The sequence below is a fragment of the Typopeltis vanoorti genome, chromosome 1 (assembly GCF_054136105.1).
Source record: "Typopeltis vanoorti isolate ZY-2024b chromosome 1, IOZ_Tvanoo_1.0, whole genome shotgun sequence".
NCBI lineage: Eukaryota > Metazoa > Arthropoda > Arachnida > Uropygi > Thelyphonidae > Typopeltis > Typopeltis vanoorti.
The window spans coordinates 70166326-70193149 of NC_143549.1; the positions used below are offsets into that span (position 1 = coordinate 70166326).

At 35.0% G+C, this 26824-nt stretch overlaps 1 protein-coding gene across 1 annotated transcript in view; it reads left to right on the forward strand.

The window, feature by feature from the left end:
* Positions 1 to 26824, forward strand: part of LOC150110075 (phosducin-like protein 1) — a 145539-nt gene that overhangs the window by 44169 nt on the left and 74546 nt on the right. The window contains exons 3-5 of the mRNA XM_090391151.1: positions 340 to 465; positions 5335 to 5465; positions 13925 to 14030. Coding sequence (XP_090247277.1) covers positions 340 to 465; positions 5335 to 5465; positions 13925 to 14030 — 363 coding nt within the window. The remainder of the gene's footprint in view (positions 1 to 339; positions 466 to 5334; positions 5466 to 13924; positions 14031 to 26824) is intronic.

Consider the following 26824-nt stretch of genomic DNA (forward strand, 5'->3'; position numbering starts at 1 on the left):
ATCTCTATATAAAAGTATTCTAAACATTACATTTCTTTTTACTTTTTCATTACTTTGAATGTCATTGTCTTAACTGAAATGCTACATGTGAAGCTGTTTGGAATGGTGGCTTGGGCTGCTTTTCTTAGTATGCTTAGATACTATTTAACTTCACATGCTCAATTAGCACTTTTTATGCTGTTCTGGCCACTAGGGTCCTTTACTGATGACATCTTTTCTTTTGTTTAGCTTATTATCATCTTTGTGATAGTTCTGTGTGGTACGTATCTATTTGTAAAATACACTACATATGTACCATAAATGATTTTATATATACATATAAAACTTTGACATTATTAGACAGGTCCCAAAGGAGTGATTAAAGATTGGCAAAGATATAAGCAACTGGAAACAGAGAAGAGAGAAGAACAAGAGAAAGAAAAAATAGATTTAATCAAAAAATTATCGCTCACTTGCAGATCTCAGGTAGGTAAACTTTGAACAGCAAAATATATTTCTTTTTAAGAGATTTTGGAATACATATTAAGTATGTACCCAATAGAAAAATTGCACACAAAAATTTGTTGATGCTTATTTAAGTAATCCCATCTTTTTGTACTTAAAGGATCATATCTGTTATAATCATTAGTCAGATATCACAACATGATATCTGACTTAACAAGTAAGTAATGTGATGGCTGATTGGTAACATTATCATCATCATCATGAAATTCCTGACACGTACCCTCAATGGGTGTACAGGATACAATAGTACTACATGAAAAATGTAGGTTTGAGGAAATGTGGACTGCAGAGTTGGTAGATAGAAGAAGGAGACTTAAACTGTTGAGAGGAAGTTACAGGGTGGACATTAGGGAGTTCTTTCACTTGGTGGAGCAGCAGGAAGGAGTGATGACAAAGGGCCATCCCTAGAAGTTATGAAAGGAAGCTGTGAGCAAGAGGGTGAGGAGCGGTTTCTTTGTGTGGAAGGTAGTGGAACCATGGAATGCATTGCCTGATAGAGTGGTGAGAGCAAGAACGATATGATAGACTTTGTGTTTTCTAGGAAGGACCTCCTGCGATGAGTCTCTTGACTCCATGGAAGCCTGAATAAATATAATTAATAAAATTCATTATTACTAACTTCCTTTCTACAATTTTCCTCCAAATCAATCTGTTACCTGTCAAGACTCAAACATTATCAGATCTTATATTTCTATCTTCTAAGGCACTTTTTACCATATCAATCCACCTATATCTTGGTCTTCTTGTGGGTCTTTTTTCTGCTAATCTGGCGAGATTAACATCCAGGAATGTGTTAGCAGAGCTAATCTATTCCTGGATGTTAACAATATCAAGTTCTTTACTAATATCCTCGTTTTTTTTTAACATGATATTGCCATTGATGCCATCTGTTCATGCCACTAATCTTTCTCAAGACTTTCATATCTGCAGTCACTAGTCTTTGGTCACGTGTTTTACTTCTAACCCAGCTGTCTGATCTACAAGTTGAAATTGGTTTGAACACTATCTTGTATACAGCTAATTTAGTGATTTGACTAATTTCTCTTTTATTCCATATAAATTTATTCACTTGACTTCCTACCATACCAGCTTTGTTGATTCTGTTGTCATCATAATGTTGGTAACATTATGATGATGATAAAAAGCAGCATTTATGCTACTTATCATTATCATCTATCTCTAAAGTCAAAGATCATTAAAATCTTACTGCATTGTTCACATTCCTTATGCTCTACTGACTCTGTCTTCTGTAAGTAGAACTGTCTTTCATTGTAAGCACGTTCATCTTCAATGGCTACAGCCCCAATATGATCACCAAAGTTGATAATTTTAGCCATCCTTTTCAGAGAAAGCTTCTATAGTCGACATTCCTTTTATAAAAGATGTGTCTGAGAAGTTCAGCAGACTTCTTTGTCATGTTAGACATGACATAGATGTCTTTTAATTCTCCTTCCATTCATTTTTGTAAACTTATTATTCTTATACCTTCTGATGAGTATAAGAATGAATAAAGTGTGCATAAAGAAAGCTTCACAGCTTTCTTTATACACACAGCAGACACTTTCTTAAGTTATGTTACTCAGTACTCCTCATGTTTGTGTTAAATAATTTAAGTGGATCTTTCCTTGGATCCTAATTGTTATAGATCAAACTCTCCTCTTGTAAGGAATATATCATAAATATTTCTTTTCAACATAAGAGAATTCTGTAATTTATTTACTTAGAATAGGTTATACTCTTGATTACTCATATGACATCTTTCTGTTCATCTGTATGACTGGATAAAGCAAGAATATCCATGATATTATTCAAACGGTATCATATTTTTGTATTGAGATCCATGGAGCATGTACCATCACATGCTTAGTTTTCTATCAGTTTTTTCCCATATTTGATCTTTTACATTGACACAAATATCTTAATATTCATGAAATGTACATAGATAAGTGTTTAGGTTGCTATCTTTCAGTAATGTATGGATATGCGTTATTGAAAATAAATGACTATCAACTAAAAATATCCACATGCTTAAAAAAAGGAGGAGTGGCAAGGGCTGGAGTGCAGTTTATAGAACAGCAACATTATTATTATTATTATTCAGGTCCATGGACTCAAAAGACTCATCGTGGGAGGTCCTTCCTAAGAAACACAGTCTATCAAGACTCATCGAGGGGAGGCCCCCATTGGCTGTTCTTGCTCTCACTACTCCATCAGGCAATACATTCCATGGTTCAACCACCCTCCATGCAAAGAAACTGTTCCTCACCCTCTTGCTCACAGTTTCCTTTCGTAACTTCCAGGGATGGCCTCTTGTCATCACTCCTTCCTGCTGTTCAAGCAAGTGAAAGAACCCCCCCCACCAGTGTCAACCCTATAACCACCCCTCAACAGTTTAAAAGTCTCAATCATATCACCTCTCCTTCTTCTATCCACCAAACTCTGCAGTCCACATTCCCTCAGCCGATCCTCATAACTATCATTGTACAATCCTGAAACCATCTTTGTTATCCGCCTTTGTACCCTTTCCACAGTTAATTTATCCCCTTCAAATCCTGGGGACCAAATCTGAGAACAATAGTCCAAGTGTGGTGTGATCAGGGTCTTATACAATGGAATGATAACTGTTTTATCTCTGCAGGTCACTGTCCTTCTCATTATTGCAGCAATTCTCTGTGTTACCTTCACCACCTTTGCAATATGTCCCCTAAATTTCCAGTTTCTATCAATCATCAATCCCAGATCTCTTGTCTCCCCTACTTCCTCCAGTATAACTCCTTCCATAGAGTATGCAGTGTCCCATCAATGTTTCCCAAACCTCAAGACCTTACATTTTGCTGCATTAAACTGAAACCCCCATTCATTTGCCCATCTATCTAGCTTATTCAAATCTTCTTGCAGGGCTGCTGCATCTGCACTATTACTAATAATCCTTCCCAGCTTTCCATCATCTGCAAACAACTGAAATCCCCTTGCAATCCACTGACGATGTCATTGATATAAAGGTTAAACAATATAGGTCCCAGTACTGAGCCCTGTGGGACCCCACTTGTAACCCTTTGCTTCCTTGAAACTGCCCCACCATACACAACTCTCTAATACCTATCGGACAGCCACTCCTGAATCCAGTTGACCAATCTGACATCCAGACCCCATGTACTGCAACTTAAATATCAGCTTATCATGTGGCACCCTGTCAAATGCCTTCGCTAAGTCTAAGAAAATGGCAGTATATGCCTTTCCCTCATCTAATGCTCTTGTAACTTTATCATAAAAGGCTAGCATATTGCTAAAACAAGAGTGCCCCTTCACAAATCCATGTTGACTCTCACAGATAACATTACCCTCATCTGCCCACTGCTGTATACGGTCCTTCACTACTTTCTCCAAGATCTTACTAACTGCTGATGACACACAAACTGGTCTATAATTAGACACTTCCAGTCTGCTACCACCCTTATGCAATGGCACTATCTTACTTTCCTTCCATTCCATGGACACCTTTCCCATGTAACATTATAACATATAACATTATTAGTGATATTTTTGTTATCACTCTTAATTGTTACAGATTGAACTCTCCTCTTGTAATGAATTTTATATCTTAAATATTTATTTTCAGCATAAGAGAATTCTTTAATTTATTTACTTGGAATATGTTATACTCTGTGATTATGCTGTTGAAACTTTATAGGAAAATTTTCTTTCTAAAAATTTTCCTTCTCAACAATGAAATTGAGCTAAATAAATACTACTAAACTGCTTTTAGGGTTCCTAGCTCACATTCCTTGCATCTGAGAAACCTGAAAGTGAGTTGGCTGGTCTCGCATGTTGGATGGTTATGTCCTTCCAACTCAAGTTTTTCATCCAAAAAACACATACTAGCTAGAAGAACACACACACACACACACACACACACACACACACACACACACACACACACACACACACACACACACACACACACACACACACACACACACACACACACAGAGAGAGAGAGAGAGACAGACATACACTAGCTTCATAGAATAGAATTAGTTGCTTTGGCCATAATTCAAAACAACAACAGCATATGAGATGCTCTTTGGTAAGATATCACTTTTTAAGAGGAAGTAGGTAAACGAGTTATACTTGACAATAACTTATATTCTTGCTTTTTCTTTTTGTTATCCAAGTGTAAGCAAACAAATTTTACGCACACAAGCAGCCTAACTGTGAAGATACTTCTCAGTTAGGCTGCTTGTATAGAGGCTGTTGACGTCACATCAATTCCTCTAATATCTCATAATGCAGAACACCCATCCTTCCTTTTGGACATATGTTGCTTTGCATTTTGGTCACTGCCCAGATTGGTTTCAATCTGTATTGAGGTCTCATCAGTGGGAGACCCAGAAAGATACTGAGGTTGCAGAAGTCAAATATTTTCCATATACAAGTAGTAAAAGGATATGTCACCTTATTATTAAAATACTCTGCAATTATGCATGATAAGAAATTGTATTCTTGTTTAATCCTTCATCCAAGTGTAAACAAACAAAGCTTGCATTTGAAGTATTTTCATGACTAGGTTACTTGTATATTGTGGCTGTTGACATCAAATCAGTTGTCTGAGTATCTATCCCATAATGTAAAGCACACTTCCTTTAATAACAGATTAATCATTTGCTAAAAATTCACCGTTTTCCTTCTGGAAAAATTTATTCATCCCTCCCCCCCAAGTTAATCATTTGTTAACACAGATCACTAATGGGTCTTTAGATATATAACTAGTAAATATATTGATTTTTTGAGTAGCTATATTTTTATCTTGACTTTTTATATTCTTTGTAGATAGATGAAGAAAAGAGATTAGAAAAAGACAAAGAATTGGATAAAGATTTACAAGAGCTTCTTGATGACCAATTTTTTAAGGAGTATATGCAAAAAAGAATGGAAGAAATGCTTAAACATACATATAATCTGTGAGTAGTAGGCAATCTTTTTACCCTTGTAGGCTGTAATCAGATCTTCATGGAACTTAAATCTTTGTTTTGGTTATGCTATGTAACTTCTGTAATATAATCTTATCATAGTGTGTTTGTTATATTAATACTAAAATAGTGTTTCATTACTGCATATAGATTACTTATGTGCAACAGGTTTAGCATTCTCATGCGTAAGTAAAATAAATAAATAAAAATTGATCTACGTGGGAAGATGGTCTAGAGGACTGCAAGATGCTGTCCTCTAGACCATCTAATGTTGTACACCCAGACACATGTTGTACAAGTCTCCAGGATTCTCTAACTAAAATGAATAACAACTGTAACAAATTTGGCATGAAAATCAGCAATAAAGGAGACCAAAAGTACGAAAATAGGCAGAAGCATAGAAACCTTTAGCTACATTCTGAATGGAGATCCATAGAAAATGTAAAATATTTTGACTATTTAGGCACAGTTTTAGTGAAGATGGCAGGCTAAATCTGAAAGTAGACAACAGAATAAGTAAAGCTGGTATGGTGGGTAGGCAGCTGAATAAATTTATATGGAATAAGAGAGAAATTAGCCAAAACACCAAACTGGCAGTATACATGATAGTGTTCAAGCTAGTTTTAACTTATGGATCAGCAATACATGATAGTGTTCAAGCTAATTTTAACTTATGGATCTGAGAGCTAGTTTAGAAATAAAGATCTAGATCAAAGACTAGAGACCACAGATGTATGTGATGTTTGATCCACATTTATCAAAAATCTAATAACCGCTGACTTAGGAGTCTCCTTATTACACGCTTTGTGCCACAGAACATGACAGCAACAACTAGCTCTGTTCAAATTTCTTGCACATTAGTTAATCCAACAGTTTTTTGTTGTTGGTTTTTTTTTGTCACTCTGTTTGCATGTACTATACTGTTGAAGTTTGTGAAAAATCTGTTGTGTAATTATTTTCTAGTTTTTCTTTATACAAGTCTTGTGCTTTATTATTTATTTTATTTATTTAGATATTATTTGCTATATTCATTGTATCTTTCAATCATTTGATTGATTGTATGTAAGTGGTCAGTTATAGAAAGGCTTCCCTAAATCCTGCTTGCTAATTTGATCGGTTCTCATCTGACATTGGGCACAAATTATCTTTTGGATAACTCTCTTAACTTTGAATAATTCTTGTGAACTTGTAGTTAATGATAATAAGACTGAATAGTCTATAGTTGTGCTTATCTTATTTACAGTTTTTTATACTAAAAGAATATTATCTTTGATATTAGCTGCTGGTCTGGGATGGGTTCATAATAATAGCATTGTTAGTTGAAGGTTCCTCAGAATAGGTAACATTTATGTAATCTTCATCAGAAGTGAAAATGCTTATACATGGTGTTATAAAAGTTTCAGTGCTTGCACTGCATAATTTAGAAGGCACAAGAAGTTTGAATTCCAGATGATTAGAGATGTCATAGTACCCATTAGTAAAGAGGGAAATAAAACTGAATGTGAGAATTACAGAGGAATTTCCCTACTAAATCTTACCTGTTTTGGATAAGTTTATGCAGGCATATTAAGAGGCTAAGCAAAATTGTAGAAGAGAAACTAATGGAAGAACAAGCTGTATTCAGACCAGTTAGTAGTAGTAGTCAATATTATATCCTCACTTTAAGACAAATAGTTGCCAAATAATGAGAATATTATTATTATCATCCCAAGATCCCTATGGAGTCATATGCTCATCATGGAAAGTCCCTTTGTCATACACATGGCTCACATACCACTCCTTAAATACATTGAAATTCTCTGCAGGCATCACACTCAGGCAATGCATTCCAATCGTTCACAACTCTTCGTACAAAACACTTACTTTTCACTACCTTGCTTACACCCTCCTTATACATCTTCCAGGGATGACCTCTTGTTCCTCCCTAATCTCCTACCATTTTATGAAAAACCTCTTGAACATTGATCCTACAACAACCCCTTACCAGCTTGTACATCTGTCATATCACCCTCTTCCTCCTATCCACTAGACTCTGTAAATTGCATCTTCTCAACCTTTCCTCATATTCAACATTCCAGAGATCAGAAACTGCCTTAGTCAGTCACCTCTGGCCCCTTTCCAACATCTCTTCATCCTTTTGAAAACCAGGTGACCAAATCTGTGCACAGTAGTCCATGTGTGGCCTAATCAGAGCCTTATATAATGGAACCAGAATCTCCTTACTTCTACAAGTCAGTGTCCTCTGCATTATTGCCAGAATTAGTTGTGTCGTCCTCACCATTTTGGCAATGTGTCCTCTAAATTTTTGATCCTTATCCACCTTCATCTCAAAATCTCTTATTTCCTTCATCTCTAATAATATTATCCCCAACAAGTGTAAATTCTACATCTCATCTCTGTTTTCAAAATTTTAAAACCTTACATTTCACTACGTTGGTTTTGGCATCACCACTCTCGTAACTGTTCATTCAGCCTTTTCAAGTCTTCTTGTAAGGCTATAACATCTGTTCTGCTCTGCTCCTCATAGTTCTTCCCAACTTTGCATCATCTGTAAACAACTGAATATCCCATTCAAATCCTCTCCAATATCATTAACATACAGGTTAAACAGAAATAGCCCTAAAACAGACTCCTGAGACACAACACACCACTTGTGACTTTCCACTTCTGGGATACTGCCAACTTCTTCCACTCTAGTTTGACTATCTATTTATCATGTAGTAGTCCATTAAAAGCCTTTGCAAAATCTAAGTGTGCTACTGTGTATCCAACCATCTCTCTCTCTCCCTTATCTAATGCAGATATCACCTTATTGTGATGAGTAAGTGCATTACTAAAACATGACCTCTCTTTAGCAAATCTGTGTTGTCGATCACAATACCACTCTTGTCAACCTAATTCTGGATCCTGGGTTTTCACTATCCTCTCCAACACTAACCACAACATCTGACACAGATTGGTCTATAATTTGATGTTTGAGTTCTGTCACTTCCCTTATGAAGCAGTACAATCTTGCCTTTCTTCCACTCCTTTGGAACTTGACCCAATGTAAGATTCATCATCACCACTATCATTATCAATTTCCTGATATGTACCCCCAAGGGATGTTTAGGTTACTATGACAGCATTACGTGATTATGTTTACATTATTATTAATCTCCTATCAACAGTTTTCCTCCAAATCAATCTTACTTGTGAGCACTCCAATATTGTCATATCCAACATTTTGCTCTTCTAAGGCACTTCTGACCGAATTAATCCACCTAGACCTTGGTCTTCCTCTGGGTCTCTTTTCTACCATCTTGGCATCAAACACCTGTTTTGCTAACTTTTCTTCACCCATTCTATTTAAGTGGCCATATCACCTTAGATTAACTCTGCTTACATATTCATGAATGTTAATAATGTCAAGTTCCTTTCTAATATCTTCATTTTGAATATGATTCTGGCATTGATACCATCGGTTCACTCCTCTAATTTTTCTCAGAACCCTCATCTGTGATCTCTAGTCTTTGATCAAGTGCTTTATTTCTAACTCAACTTTCAGATCCATAACTTAAAACTGGTTTAAACAATGTCTTGTATATTGCTAGTTTGGTTTTTTGGCTAATTTCTCTCTTAATCCATATAAATTTATTCAGTTGGCTACCCACCATACCAGCTTTGCTTATTCTCATATTAAACAAATATGTCAAGGCAGATATCAGCTCTTTGGCACATTCCTTTAAAATACATGGTGATACATCACCAAGTCCCACAGCTTTATTTAACATCAAGTTTGTTTAATTTCCCATATATCCCGTGCTCACTTAGTCAGTATCCATTCCTCTTCACCCACTGTTCTCAAACTCCCCATGTTATCACATTCCCAAGAATGAAAGACATTTATGAAATGCTCATGAAATATCTCAACTATCTTCTGCAGCAGTTGTCCTTATACCATTTTCTTCAATTAGTATCATTCTACTATAATTTTTTTTTTTTTTTTTTTTTTTTTTTTTTTTTTTTTTTTTTTTCAGGTTACATATCAAAAGAACTCCTTAGGTTTTTTTGGCTTTATAACTGCTGCTCATACTGCACTTTTGCTATCCTTAGCAACCAAATCACCCTCCTTGCATGTTCTTTGTACTCCTCATGGAATTTGTTATTAATACTTATCTCTATGTTGTCTTCTTTCTCTGGTATTGTATACTTAATCTCTTCATTCATGCATTTCTCACCTACCTTATTTAACCATCTTACCTTTGGAATACATTTAGACATTCCTTCTACTATAGTTCTTGAATATCACCCAAGCAGCATTGATTTCCTTTCCACCCAACTCCTCATTCCATGCTACAGCTGTAAGCTATCTCCTGAGCTTTCATAATCACCAGCCCTGTAGTTCCACATGTATCCTTTTCTCACAGAAGTCTTCACATGGCTGGCTACCACCCAGGTTATCACTTAATGGTCACTCTCACCAACTGGAGGGAGATCTGACACCTCATTTATAATGGCATCCTCTGATGATCAAATTCTAAACTCTTAATTGTCATGTGCCCTCTGTTACATGCTGTCTGAGGTAGTTTTTCCCTCAACAACTCAAAATTCATTTTCTTTATTTCCAGTTGCTATCTTGTCATCCCAACTGCATTGCCATAATTAAAAACATCCATAATGATCACTCTTTTCCTATTTGCTTGGCTAATTTGCTTATACATTTCATGGTTACTAACCTTCACATTACCAGCATCTGATTAAGATGTTAGTAATGTGAAAGGCAGTTAACATGAAGGATAGTTACTATCTATACCAGTTGCCAAAGTGGTTGATATAACATTGTTAGGGGTCGATTGGGGGTTGATAGAAAAATATAAGACATCATTGTACGGGTAATATTTAATTCGGTTAACTTGGATTACCTCCATCCTGATTGACAACGCAATTAAGAGTGAATCGTGGAAGCAGTGACATGAATAGGACCTGTAAGATGGAGCAAGGTCATGAAAATAGTTACGGAGGCCAATCATACAGGCCAAAATGACGTATTTACCAATATACAGATGTCGGTGGTTCCTGCCCGGCGGTGCGGCGGGAGCGAGATTGCAACACATGCGTGGTTGCTAATTTACTTATACTTACACGTATTCAAACCCAGTTCTCATTTTTGCGCATCAACATACAAGTGAGCATTAATGTTCTAAAATTCATCAACATACATATTATAATTCAATCAATATTCATTCACGAACTAAACTTCAATATGTTGAAGAGTTGAGCAGGGCTGGTAGTTTTGTACATCCTATATATACCTATAGGAAGATTGTATTATTGTTATTTTGTTATCTAAATTTAATTTTATATTTTATATATTATTTATTCCTCCTATCAAATATGCAATGTTAAGAAGGACGTCAAAAACAGAAACGTATCCCTTTGACGTTAAGCCAATATAATAATATATACTATATCATACCTAAAAGAAATGTAACTATAAAATAAACAATCTAAAAACTCACATAAGCGTCTTTTTTGCTTGTCCTATTATAATTACATAATAGTAAAATAGAGGAGGTCGATAAAAAGTCAAGAAACTCTTGAAGGGGTCGATGGTCAAAGAAGTTTGGTGACCCCTGATTTGTTATATTTGTATACAACAAAGCATTTGTATACCAACATGATGGCTCCTTCTGGAACCTATAACAAGTTTCACTTATACCACTTATTAGATGTGGCTTATCCATATCTTCCTTAAGCTATTTCTTTTTCTTTTTATCCATCCCAGAACCTTCTTATCCATCTCAGAATCTAGCTGTTCTTTCTTCATTCCTCGCCATCTCATTCCCCTCTTGTCTACACATTCACTTCCCCTTTGAGCATCAACTTTTCTCATGCTATGTTCCCATCCACCCTGAGTATCCCCATTTTTCTGTTTGGCACATCTAATCTCTTATTCTCTATGCTCTTGCTACCCACGTCTCAATTCATAAGCACCACTTCAATCTCTTCTTCCTTGCTCAGATTCATTCTCTGCACTCATCTCTCTCTTCCCGCAGCAGTCTCTCCAAATGACTCACATCAGAACTCCTTTCTTTTCACACATTTCTGCTAATATATTATTCATAATCCTTGCTCTCCACCTCATCACTGTCATACCTGAGCAACACACTGACTGCCTTTCCTATCACACTGTTATCTTTTATCCTTCTAAACAACTACCTGATATCCAGTCTTTTTTTTTTAACATCATTGTCACATGCTTTATCCTCAGTTGAACTGTTTTCCTCGCTATCACGTCCATACACTTTCCAGACATTTGCACAATCTTCCTCAACTACCATTTGTTAAGACGTTATGTTTCCCACTCATATTTAAACAAGCCTTGTGGTCCATCAGAATATTGCACTTTATACATACCCACACTCCCTCCTTTCTTTTATTCAGCCTCTCTCTACATAAACATCTGTTACATCTTCCCACATATAAATACTACATTCACAGCACTGTATCATTTTTGAAATAGTGCCATTCGCTTTCTTGTCTTTCGCATTGACCAATGCAAAAGACAAGAAAGCCTGACCAATCTACCTTTCACCATCATATCTTATCAGAGCACTAACAAGAAACAGTGAATTTATAGTAATACCACCTTAGAAATTTAACCCAGTGCCACATTCCACACTCATCACAGTAATGCTCTGTCTACAAATTAGCCAATATCGTTACACATTAATATAAAATTTACCTATCTTGTCGCAGCCTACACAATGACTGAGGTGTAACACTCGGCATATTGACAAGATGCTAAGAGAAAAGCTGTTCAGAACCCTATAGTAATATGGTATAAATAGGACATTATACAGAGCAATACCTAGTTTTCTATTTATTCAGTAGATCAGCAGTTAAAATTGAAGGAATATAAAAAGTTGGTTTGTTATAAAATCAAAGTTGTGTACTTTTTCCATTAATATTCATTATCTGTATGGATTACATTATGAAGAATAGTGCATCAAACTTGATGTCCAAATTGGAAATATTCAGCATAGGTTATTTTATGCAGATGATATTATATTCTTGAATAAATCAAGTATAAGTCTGCAGGATTCATTAATTAAATTGAATAACTGCATAACAAGTTTGGCATGAAAATAAGCAATAAAAAGACAACTGTAAACATTGGCTAAAACATAGAAAATATCATCTGCATCTAAAGATGGAGACTCTCTAGAATAAGTAAAATATTTCAACTAGCAGTATACAACTAGTGTTTTAACTTATGGATCTGAGAGTTGGGTTAGAAATAAAATATTTGATAAGGATTAGAGCCCTTAGATATCAAAGATCTGAAAAGAATAAGGGAGTAAATAGATGCTTGGTAGAATTATATTAAAAACAAAGATGTTAGAAAGGAACTTGATACTGTTTGCATTCTGGATGTGTGAGCAGGACTGATTTAAAGTGGTGTAGTCATTTAAACATAATGAGAGAGGAAAGATTAGCATAGCAGGAATTTAATGCAAGGTTGACAGGACAATGACTCAGATGAAGACCAAGATCTAGTTGAAAAATACATTGTTTACACGAATTTAGTAATGTAAATGTACATTCAGTTTGTTTGAATGCTTGTTATTTTTTTCATGTCTGATGATTTTACTTTATACAAATAGAGCTTATCTCTTACTGTAACAAATTCTTGGTGACAAAAAAAAAGTATTTATAATTTAGGGTGTGTGTGTGTGTGTGTGTTATAGTGAAAATGTCTGCAGCATAGTGTGCTGATTTGGTTTAAGCTTTCTGGGAGTTTGCTATAGTGAGAGATTTTGCTTCTGTTCTTTTCAATAGTGAGCATGTAGATGGGTTTTAAATCAATTAATTAATGCTTATGTTAAAATTGTTAGTAGGCTGCAACTGACCATGAGTTAAATTAGACATCCTTGTTCTAAGAGAGATTATGGGCTTATAAGAAAAGTTATTATATGGTAAGAATATGATAAGAATATTAAATAATTAAAATAAAAAGCCAAAAGGCTAGTTTTCTGGCAATTGAATAGATATTAAATGGATAAGAATCCTATATTATTATATAGCCAGTAAGATCTTGAGTTTCACTTACTGGCTATATAATAATATAGGATTCTTATCCATTTAATATCTATTAAGAATATTAAATGTAAGAATAAATAACTATCCAGAATATCTCGGGATTTTACAAACTGTGAAAAGATTTTAATTTTAATGAAGAAAAAGTGTAATATCAAAGATTTCAAGGCAGGTCATTCTGGCAGTGTATATATAATTAAAAAATGATTTTTTCAGTTAAATATATTGTGCTTCTTCATTAAAATTTTCACAGTTTGTAAAATCCTGAGATATTCTGGATAGTTATTTATTCTTATCATTTATACCACAAGAATTAAATGGGGGAGAGGAAAAAAAGATATGAAAGATATTATTTCCTTTATTCGCAGACCAAAATTTGGACAGTTGATAAATCTGAGAAGTGGACAAGAGCTGCTTGAGGCAGTAGATAAAGAAAATGATGTTGTTACTGTGATAGTTCACATATATACAGATGTGAGTCTGTGTTCATAGACATTTTTGTATTTATAATCTTAAATATTGATAATCTTAAATAAGCAGATTTCCATTATCTCAGGTTAAAATTTCATGAATAATTATCAGATTTTCTAACATCTGTTTTCAATATAATAGCCAATGACAAAATGGAAGAACAGTAAGCAAGCACTTATTTTTATTCATGAAGTTTGGCCTATTTTTAATTTTCAATTTTGAAGTTGTATGTATTAACTTTTTTAAAAATGTTTTGCTGTAACTACAAGAATTTCACCTTTTAGCATAATTTTTTAGCAAAGACCAAGACTAAAAATTTCATATTAACTGATTGTGTGAATGGCTTAAACAAGATAGCTTGGTTAATTCTGATTGTACAGTGCTTAAATTTTAATTAACCATAAAGGAGGAAATGTTTTATTTATCTATGTTTGATGGAGATCAGAATCCACAGATCTATAACCACCCATTAATACATGGTTTATGATAGAAGTGCACTATAGCCATTAAACTTGGATAGGACTTAAAGTCCATATGACAGCAAGAACACCTCCCTATAAATGTAAGAGTGCTGTAGCAACTTAGCTTGCATTTTTAGTGAAGTCAAATGAAAGCAAACCATCCATAATGACATGTGGTGAACAGCCAGAATGGAAAACTTTCCTCTGCAATGGTCAGAAGAAAGAGTATGGGCTGGGAGTTGGGAGTTTGCTAAAATGATCTTTATAGTTTGTTGAAATGCTAAGAGATGTTGCCTGAGTTTTACTTGGCTCTTACTCATAGGTGATGAATATAGGTAGGGGATCTACTATTGATCAAGACTGGCTCAATCCATAAGAATAATAGAGAATAGCTTGATAGCACACAACAGTTAATAGGTCCTTTAGTTAGAATGGGCTAGATATGGCCCTGAGCCTCTGTAGCTCATTTGGTTTAGACGAGCCCTTTGGTTGGAAAGACCCAAGTTCGAATCTTAGGTGTTTTAATTCAAATGGAGGTGGAGGGTTTTTTTTCCTCCCAGAAACTCGGGTTTTTCATCTCTTAAAACAGGCAAACCAGCTAGAAGAACTCACACAATATACAGATTATAGAACACTTCAGGAATAAGGGTTATAACCAACCTATTCCATCAAATTTGGTTTTTGGTTTCGAATACCAAAATGATGAAGTGTAAGCATAAATCAAGAAGGAAGGAAGATATGGCCCATTTCCAAAATTTAGGGTGTCTAATAGCATATAAGGATATGTAAAGACAACACAATACAGAGATTAGTTCTTGAACCCAGTTTTTAAAGCATGGCTGAGAAGCTTGGGTATCAAGATTTGAAGACATTCTGATGTTAGAATTCTTAAAAACTCAGGAACTGTGTATAAAAACTCAGCCACTGTGTATAAGAGGCATTCTGAAAGTAATGCTTTCATTGTAATAGCTGGACTTAAAAGGGATATGTAAATAAAGTTAAAAAAAATTTGAATTCCCACTCATTTTTCCTAGATTATTTCTCAACATATTCTCTTTCCATCCCTCTCTTTCAGTATATTTTGACCATATAACAAGCTTTTCAAATCTGATGTAAGAGCTTCACCTCTTTTTGAAAACCATTTTCTTATCCTCCTCCTCTGGCTTTGACCTACTGAAGAATGCCTTATTTTGAATACCTTGCTTTTAATCTCCTCTGGCTGTAGTTTTCCTTGACCCATTCAGTGACATTCATCTATTATATTTACTGCTTTCCAAACTCTGGAAACCACTCTGATCTCTTCATTTTCCTATCCATGTAGCTCGACCTTCTATAGTCTAGCTATCCAAATGGATAAGTCATCTTCCTGGGTGACCTTAATGTCCACAACTCCAACTGATTCCCCTTTTCAAGCAATACTGACCTAACTGGATGTAATGCAGAAGTTTTTTCTGTAAACAATGACCTAATGCAAATCACACTTGAAATCATGATAACCTTCTCCCCCTCTCGCAATACCCTTGATTCTTTCTCTTTTTTTTTTTTTTTTACCATTTCTTCTTCCTAATACATCATCTCTCCTGTGTGTAACTCAGATCATGATTTTGTACAGGTTTCCTCTCACACAGAATGCCCTCCATTCCGTCACTCCCAAACTCATGTCCTTGCCACTACAGAAGTACCAAATGGGAGATGACCTTTGGAACTTCTTTTCTTCCTTTCTATGGGTTCCATAGCTTGAGTTTTTATTGTATTGTATTCTAGGGTTGTAAGCCTGAACAGAGGGTGTCACAATGGATGTCAGCCTCTTTTCAAGCTTTGCCACCAGTGCATTTGTATCTTGAGGCTCTGTTTTGTTGTCTACCATCTTTCTTCTACACATAAATAATCTACTCTATCACCACTAATCCTGCCCACAGCATTGCCGATGATGGTACACTTCATTCATCCTATTAGTGTGACAAACCATGTATGCACAGATATCTCAATCTTCAAGATCATATGTGTAACTGGTCATTGTAATGCCATAAAAGCAATCGCTATTCCTTGACACAAACAGAATTATCGGTACACAATAAATAACGGAAAAAACTCACGTAGAAAGATTATTTATTAGTATAATTTTCGCCTGTGTGTTACAGGCATCTTCAGTACATTAAGCTCAAAATTAAACATTAGGCCAAAATGATACTAATAAATAATCTTTCTACGTGAGTTTTTTCCGTTATTTATTGTGTACCGATATGTCTACTCACGGTTTACCTCTTTTAAAACTTACAAACAGAATTAATTTGTTGTTTCAGCTATCTCAAGGTCTTGACATAACTTTGCAGATTTATTGTCCTCACTTTCACTGTATGTTCCTGTTGAATGACACCTTTGCTATCACAAAATATGCCATGTGCTTTCTGTCAGAATGTTGAATTTTAATTTTTTTGATCCATCAGTAGTGATAATTGACTGAATTTTCTTTTTGTATCATAATGACAGACCCAACTTTCATCTCTGGTCATGTGAAGACAGTAAAGCCTGTACTTTGCTAATATTGAAATACTCAGTGAGGAACTCTTGATCTCGTCCATTTTGTTGCACTAGTTAACTGATGTACCCAACATGTTCACACTTTATTATAATCAATTCTGTAACAGTTTGGTTCACTTATGCAAATCCACTGTTCAGTTACAGTGCTAGTGTGTTGACTTACTTGCTAATTTTTTGCCAATGAACTGATCAGTTTTCTGCTTGTGAAAATCATCGTTTGTAGTTTTTTTGACTGCCCACGTTGAGATCAGCCATTAATGTCAACTCCACCAATGCTGTTTTATGTTCTTCATGCCAACAGTGCCTTGATAAACTTGTAAAGACACATCCATTTTGTGTGTAATACAACAAGGAATAAAATTTCAATCACACCACTGTATACTAAACAATAATGTGAGGATGAAAGAACAGAATAAGACATTGGAAGGATTTGCACTTGGTTATACTATAAATTAAAGATGTCAAGAAATTATATTCTTGATTTAATCCTTTATCGAAGTGTAAGCAAACAAAGGTTGTGCCTGAAGTAACTTCAGGGCAACTCATATATAGAGGCTAATGACTTCACATCACTTTCCTTAGTATCCATAATGCAAAACCCATCTCCTTGAAGACATGTATAATGCAATGATTATGGGAAGGGTCACTACCCAGACCAGTTTTGACCATTATTGAGATCTCATCAATGGGATCCTTGTGCATTACTTCAACCTTGGTATCACTTCTGGGCTTGGCTCCCACTGATGAGACCTCATTGAAGGTTGAAACCGGTCTGGGTAGTGACCCTTCCCATAATCATTGCATTATACATGTCTGCAAGGAGAAGATGTGCTTTTGTATTATGGGATACTAAAGCAAGTGATGTGAAGTCATTAGCCTCTATATATGAGTTACCCAGTCCTGAAGTTACTTCAGGTGCAAACTTTGTTTGCTTCCACTTGGATAAACGATTAAACCAAGAATATAATTGCTAGGCATCTTTAATTTATAACAGAATAAGACTAGACATGTTTTAAGGTTACTCACACTCCAAGTACTGTTTGCACTTAGGCATTATTTTCAGAATACCTCTTTTCATGCATTTGTTGTTTAGAATGGTATCAGGTGATTTTTCTGGATCATGAATGCTACAGCTGGAGGAGAAGTGCAACATTGGCAATCTTCATTCTCTTTATGTGAAGTTGAAGAACTGTTATGACATGATAATGGAGATGTGGTGGGACAGGAGTTGTAATCAGTGGTATTATTAGCTAAGCATGTTATCATTTGGATATGGCTTTTTGCGCTTTCAAAATTGAATTTGTTATCCCCCCCCCCCACCATCCCCAGGAGAAGGAGTGCATAAGCAGATAGAGAGAGAGAGAGAGAGAGAGAGAGTGTGCATCATATTGGACATAGCTTGATATGATGAACTTTTTTTTGCTTGAACTGCATTGCCGCATATATTGTAAAACAAATCTGTGAATAACAGGCAGAGATTTTGGATGCGAAGGTGTTCATTCTGGCAAGAATTATTTCAGTAATTTAATTGTAACAAGTGTTTCATTTGAACACTTGTTACAATTAAATTACTGAAAGAATTTAATTGAAACAACAGAAACAGTAGTCTGATTATGTAAAAATAAATCAGAATCATCCCACTTCATACTTGCAGGGTCCAAAAGCATGAGACTGGTAGGTTTTAGTAGAATGGGTATTCTGTTATGAGAAACCAACAGATTTTGGTCAGAATTACTCAGAGATGAGTTGTATATGTGAAAGGCTGCTTTAAGCAAAATAAATAAATAAATCAACTGTGTCCAACCAACCAGTAAATAAAAATTAGTTAATATGACTACTTGGAATATTAACACTTCACAATACCAGAAGGCAAAATAGAAAAAAACTGTGTTAAAATGTAACTGAAAGCTTCTCAGCTCCAGAGACCAAATATGGCTTTATCCACTTCGGGCCTGCAATAATTAGGATTGATGGTATATGGTATTTCATTAGATAGTTAAAGTCATCTGCCATTTAGTAGCTTAGTGCATTTTCTCCAATAAGAAAAGTATGCGTTTGCAGTGATAGTATTTACCACAAAAGCAACAGAGCACCTTGGAATTAGGTCATGCCTGTGAGTAGGCACAATATATTTGAATGCTTTTTTTTTTTTAATGTTGACATTATATTATTGTGAGATGTATTTTTCATTCATGGATTGCTTAAGGATCAGAGCCATATAATGTGCATATCCTGTAAGAAATGCAGAGATCGAACAAGGGTTTGCAATTCATTGTTCAAATCCTCACCTTTCCATGGTGCCTTTCATTACTAGGTGTCCATTGGATGTTGAAAATAAAGATAAGACTGACAATTTGGACCATGAAGTTATTTTTTTTTATTAGCTGAAGCTAAATACAAGTTACTATGGTACAACATAATTAGATATTGTGCCAGCTGGGCCATTATCCAGTTATACAAATCATCTGCTACTGTTTTCATTAATGAATTAGAAGACTAGTGAAAGGTCAGGTAGAAACTAGCTGAGTAGAGTTGAAGACAGACATCATCATTGTATTAGCATCAACAGTAAAAAGCATAGCTAGCAGAGGAGTTAGAGAAAAATATCATATTGACATCTGAGCATTACCAAATCTATCAAGAATAAATAATAAGAAAACATTGTACAGAGTAAATGGGAAATAACCATCACTAGTGTTAAGCATGAGTATCCCATTGGAAAAAAAAGAAAAAAAAATTGAAAAGAATCAAACAAGTCTCAGATGTAAACCACAGAATCAAATATACAAACATTATTTGAGAATCAGTAAAGTTTGAGCACAAGAGAGTGGAAAAATTGAAGACAACATTGACTCAAGCAGGTAAATGGGAAGTTAATTGCCTGCAAATATTTTTTTTTTAAAAAAAAAGAAATCTATCATATTACTTATGTGCTTCTAAAGAGTATAGGTAGTAACTGAACAAAAGTCATGAGAAGATTTTGGAAAGGTAGAAAATAAATATCTACATACACAACTGCAGCTCTCTCTCAAGTTCCTGAAACTCCTTTTTATTTCTAGACATGATAATAAATATCATTTGACTTTCATGATAGCAAACTTGTAAGGCTCACAGGAATAGTTGATTATAGTAGATAGTTTGCTATAATGTGCAGTGCAAATTATGAGAAAATCTGTTATAGCAGTGTTTGCTACAGCATGAATTGACTATACATTTATTCTAAACCAGACTATCAACAACTTTTTACTTCCACACACAATTTCAATGTCACAGTATTTCACACAAAGTAATGCTCAAATGGCCTTAGAAACACCACTGATATACTTTTCAACTAAGTTATAATGAGTTCGATGTTGAAAGTTTATTTTTCACTTGGTCAGACTATAATAAATTTAGTTTAATCCTTTATCCAAGTGTGTAACACACTTGGATAAAGGATTAAACTAAATTTATTATAATGAGTTCCTTAACTCAAAACATCCTCACCTATTGAAGATTCTACTATTCCAATAGCTTCCTCTTTCAAAATGGAATCTACTAATAAATCTCCGGCCTCCCAATTTGGCCAGGCTCAACTCATCCAAACTTGACCAGAAACATTTTTCAACCTCAGTAATTTCTTCATCAGACTGAGCTGCACCTTTGAACTTTGTTTGTAATAATCTTCTTTAAATCATACTATGTGCTGCCAGCAGGGCCTAAAAGAATTTTTTTTACAAAAAGAAAAAAGTGACAGCAGAAACTTGCTAATGAGTTGCAAGTATATGGATGATATCCTCATAAGAAAAATAGAAATCGTCAGTGATGAACCATTTTCCAATTTCAGTAATTTCTGCATCAGACTAAGCTTTACCTTTGAACTCAGTTTGCAGTCATCTTTCTGAATCATAGTCTTGTGCTGCCAGCAGGGCCTCTTTTTTTTTTTTTTTTTTACAGAAAAAAAAAAGTGACTTCAGCAGAAACTCAGTATAGTGTACCCACAGAGACCAAAAACATACTTTGTTATAGCTCATGGTTGACTATAGTGAATTTATAGGCAGGTTGGGACTGTCCCACTTCCTAGAAAATAAATATCCAAGCAGATAAGTGGGATAAAAAAGCTAAAATGTTTTGGCTATTGGGCAGTCCTTTTTGTAAACAACTAGGCTAAAGGATGATATTGAAGCATGTGTGGAAATTTTTTGAGGTAAAGATGGTAAAAACTTGACCAAAGCTGAGGTAGTGTACAACTAAGGGTGGTTAGCACAAGATACCGATAGCTGAGTGAAAATGCATTCAGATAAATGAAAAATGTGAATAAAACCAATGATGAAAGAATATACAAAGAAAAGATAAATACACAAATTATAGATTTAAAATAACTGAAAAAAAAAAAAGGAATAAAAATCTGTTATGTACATAGTAAGCCAGCAACATGCATGATGGGTGCTGTTATTTTGTTTAAAATGTCATCAGATATAAGTAGCAGAAAACTAATTGCGAGCTTGCTGCATGTTTTTTTTTTTTTTTGTGAAATGTATTAAGAGTTTGTTAGTTCAAGAGTAGAGGAGAGTAATTTATTTTTTAATTGCCATGAGGGAACAGTAAATAGGATCTTTGTGTTTATAGCACATTGGGTGGCTATTATTGCTAAAGATTCAGAAGAATAATTTGGTTTAATTTTCTTGGAAATCAATAATAGTGACCCTGATTTCATGGATATGTTTAGATTGTATTGCATGTAACGATATCTCAGTAGTAGGATTTTTATTATTGTTGGTATGTTTATGCTTGAGTTTTTTCTTTGTGACAAAAGTAAATAGTATGGTATGGGAATATTACAATTTTGATAAAGTTCAATTAAGCGAGACTTGATAGAATGAATGGTAGAACCAATATAACATGTATTCATCCTGATTGGCAGTTAAACTTCTAAACAACATTATGGCATAGTAGCATGTCAGCATGAGCTATTGTGGTTCTATGTTTTAGTAAATTTTGTAGTTTGTTACTAGTGGTGAAGACAATTGTATAATTTGAGGATTTCTTTTATGGCTTTATAAATTTTTTTGGATATAAGGGAATTTTAAGATTTTATGCAGTTTTGATATGTGGCTTTGAGACAAAGGGATATGATTTTGGCCTGAATGAATAGCATAGTCTGATTTGTTTGTTGAGAGCTGAAGATCTCTTTCAGATGAGTAATTTCTTAGTTTAAAACCTTAATAGAAGATGAGTATTTGTAGGTGTTAATGAATTGTGTTGATATGACAGATTTTTTGATACAATAAGGGTGATAGGAAGAGAGATGCAAATAATTTCCAGTGTTTGTGGTCTACTCTAGTACTGACATGATGATCAAATTTAAGAAGTTTATGAAAGAATGAACTAATGGTTGTATGTTGATTAATTTTAACGGTATAGATGAGAACACAGACTGATAAGAAAATAACTATTTATTAACTTATTGCTGATATTTCGCTGGCATTTTATCCAGCATCTTAAGAGCACAAAACGTATATTTCAACTATTTAAATTCACAGTACAGGCAGGTTATTTTACATGGAAAAAAGGGAAAATATGCAAACAATTAGGTGAGACAGCAATGGGGCTCCCCCTTTTCTCCCCCTTAGCCAACTTCTAATTGAACACTTAAAAAAAAAGCTAGCTATCAGTACAGCCATGCTCAAACCAAGGCTTTGACTACGCTATGTTGATGATGTGCTTGTTATTTGGCCACATGGCCCAAACACATTGAATACGTTCTTAGTGCATTTAAATAGCCAACACCCAAAAATCCACTTTACATGGAACTGGAAGCTAATGACTGGATACACTGTCTGCCCTTCCTGGATACACTAATCACACGTCTTCTAGATGGTTCCTCATCATTCTTGGTTTATAGAAAACACACACTCACATACAGGGAGAACTCACATGCACAAACAATCACACCTTCACCCTATGTCAACAATATGGTATCCTAAAACCCACAGAGACAGAGCAGTTTGTTCCAATGACATTGCTCTCACTGCTGAACTCACACACTTACGTTACACCTTCTTGGCCAATGGCTATAATCCCCATAAGATAGACAAAATACTAAATGCTCCCCAGAAATCCCTCCAAGTGTCTACCACAGAAGACTACAACAAAACTGTCATCATCCCATACATTAAAGGCACATCTAAAAAGATATCTAGAGTGCTTCATAAACATCAACTATGCTCCGTATTTAAACCGTATGTGAAATTGGCAACTCTGATCCGCTCACCCAAGGACAGAATCTCTCCTTTATCACATCCAGGAGTCTATGAAGTGCCCTCTTCGTGTGATCGAGCTTACTGCGGACAGACAGGAAGAACTGTGGACATCCGCCTCAATGAACATAAAAAATACATCCAGCGCTATCGCTATACCCCTACATACCGGATCAATTAGAAAAAAACAAAAGTGCTGCACAGAAGCTTTTATAAGTCAGAGAGGTTGTTCCTGGACTCAACAGAAGCCTTGAAACATACTCCAAACTTCAACAAGTATGGCTGTATAAATTTGCCAAAGATTTGAGAGACAGTCATCTTAAGACAGGTATTAATAAGACCAAATTAATACCTGCTTTCTCTGTTTTCTTTTTTTTTTTCAACATAGATGGTGCCTAATTAGGACTTTAGTCTTTGTGTTGTACGATACAATTGTTCAAACTAATCCCATTGTACTGGATTGTAGTTGTCTCACATACTGTGACAAACTGTTTTTGTGCTCTGAAGATGCTGGATAGAATACCAGTGAAATATCAGCAATAAGTTAATAAATATTATTTTCTTATCAGTCTGTGTTCTCATCTACACTGTTAAAATTAATCAACATGTACAATGAACACATAAGCCGTCACATATGTTTAAACTGTTGTATGGCATATGCATTACCGAAGCTCAGAAAATCAATCCCTTATCTACCATAATGCCAATGGATAAAGAGGGTGATAAGAATTGTGCTTCCATATGGGCAAGAAAAAGTTCAAGTATCCCACTGATATTCTGGCCCATGGGAAGACCAATTTTATAAAGAAATTAAAATTTCTTTATAAAATTGGACATTGTATTTAAAGTAATTTGTTGAGATTATTAGTCTTATTAGAGAGAGGATATCAGTAGGATATAATTTTGTACATCCCAATAGGGTCTGATCATTTATAAGCAGAGTGTGGACAATGTTTAGGGTTTTTGGGCATATCACCATTAGTATATAGAGAAGAAGCACCTAAAGAAGAAAAAATATTATTGAGCAATGTGTTGGTTTGCTTGATATGTTGGAAGAGTTAATCAGAAAAGATAAAATATTCAAAATTTTATCATAATTTTGAATATTTTATCCCTGGTTTTAGTGGAAGTGTGATAAATTTGGATAAGGGAGCTGTTGAAAAAGTACTTAAATGAAACAGTATCTGAATGTATTACTAAAGTTAGAAGAATAAATAGAGTGGGAGTGAAATGGATGGGCAGCCTTATTAAGCAAGAGATCCATAAGAAGATTATGTGGAAGGAATATCCATCCATATGTTCATTGGGCATCCACAGATGCCATATGGTCACTCCGATGCTCAGTGATGTGCCACACCAGGCCTTGTCATGTAGTCCTGTTGTATGCTTTTTTGGAGGCTTCAGCTCTCTGAAGATCAGTCACTCTGCACACACCATCCATCTATCTCATTGAGGTCTACCCATTCCTCGTTTTCCAGAAACTTTACCGTCTATTACTGTTCTGAGAAGTCCTCCTTCCATCCTTTCAGTGTGTCCAAATTATTTTAACTTCCATTGCTTCCACCTTGGTATCACCACCTCTGGGTCTGGCTCCCACTGATGAGACCTCAATAAAGGTCGAAACCAGTCTGGGTAGTGGCCCTGCCTTTAATGCATAGTGTTTTGTCATTGCTTTCTCTATATTTTACTTTATTCTATCTCTAATTAGCCCTCTATCTAATCTATTGTTGTGCCTCTTAAATATTAATTCAGTACTATTTCCTTTTCAGATACTGGCAAAATTTATATTATGCTGCGGCCAATATCCCATAACAGAAGAGACACTTGTTCAGGGAAACAATTCTCAATTCAAAAGGGATTCACACAATATTTAATCTTACGCTAGCACCGTGCAGATTCAGTTAGCAGTCGTGACCTGAATCTCACTTCAGCAATAATACCTAAGTTTCTGCCAAAAAAGTTCTATTTCATAAGTGGTGGTTTGAATTTGTAATCAGGCATAAACTCAGGGGTATAAGGTACAAAACATAATTTATTGGAAAAAGAACAGAACATTTACAGTTAAGAAATTCAAATATTCAATAGAATAAGACTCACACTAAGTTAGGGTTCATACTAAATCACATCAGTTAAGTTAAGTAAGCTAAATCTTTCAACTACGAAAAGATATGATTGAGTGTAATCACAACACTACTAGGTTGTAATTCCTTTCACAGATTATTCACTGAATGCACATTAAACACTTTCATTAATACTCTATCAATAGCTATCCTAATTCTAAATTTCATTAGTCAATTCTAGTCATCCTCAATCAAAATATTGCCTATCAACAATTTTTCTTTGTTCCACGGGGTTTAACTAATTCAATCAAATTCTCACTTAAAAAGTTCTCTAGTAAAATGTCCTTAACTTACAATCTACACAAAGTTCTCTTTCTTCAAAGCGATCTTAACATAGAATGAAATTCTTTACATTACCCGATCCTTTCTGACTGTCTTTACGCTATCACATGTAGATCTGGTTTACCTTCGTGTATATCTATTGGCTGTCTCTATGCCTGGCGATGCACTATGCTGTCCTCGAATCACTTCCGGACTTTGCTGTGTTTTCTACCGCTTCTCAAGAAACTTCCTCCATTCTCTACGATGGGACTTTTTGCGAAGGCTCGATTCTGCATAGGCCGTCATATCACAGTCAGCTTCGCTTGGAAATCTAACCGTCTCAGGAATGGGCCTCATCATCCAACATCGTTGTAATCGACCCACCTGTAATACGGTGCGCATCGTCCTTTATTCACCCTTTCATGCGCCCTCTATTCGATGTGTCTTTTACCGCACAAACCTCACAGTTCATGCCCCTTGGGTGATCCCACACTCTCCCTAATCTGTTAGGTTACCGTATTCCAGGTAGTTGTTCTGACATCACTTTCCGCATACGCTCGACTCATACAGATTACATACAGTTATTTTGGATTACTGCTTATGGAAAATTCACAATGTACAGCTTAATGGGATTTACAAATAATTTAACAATTCCCTTACACAATTCTCACTATTCTAACAGAAAATTCTCTGCTTATGAATTCAATTATACTGGAATGAACTTCAGTATATATAGCACATATAGAATACATATTATCACATGACACAAGGAAATTTTCATAATTATGTGCTGATGTGCAGGTATCTCCTTAATTAGTAATGTTTAGTATGTTAAATCCTGAATAAAGAATTTGCTTGTAAAGATCTCCATTCAGGATCTGACAATAGCATTATACATGTCCACAAGGAGATATGCTTTGCATTATGGGAGATACTAAGACAAGGAGTGATGAGAGCTTGGTCCACCTTTACCATGAGTTGCCTCAGTCCTGAAGATACTTCAGGCGCGAACTTTGTTTGCTTACGCTTGAATAAAGGATTAAACTAAATTTATTATAGTCTTACCAAGTGAAAAAACTTCCAACACGTTTCTCTAAATCCAGAGTAATTTAACAATAAGGTGAGACACCTTTTAGCAACTCATATAGGTAAATATAACTTCTCCATTGCTTGGT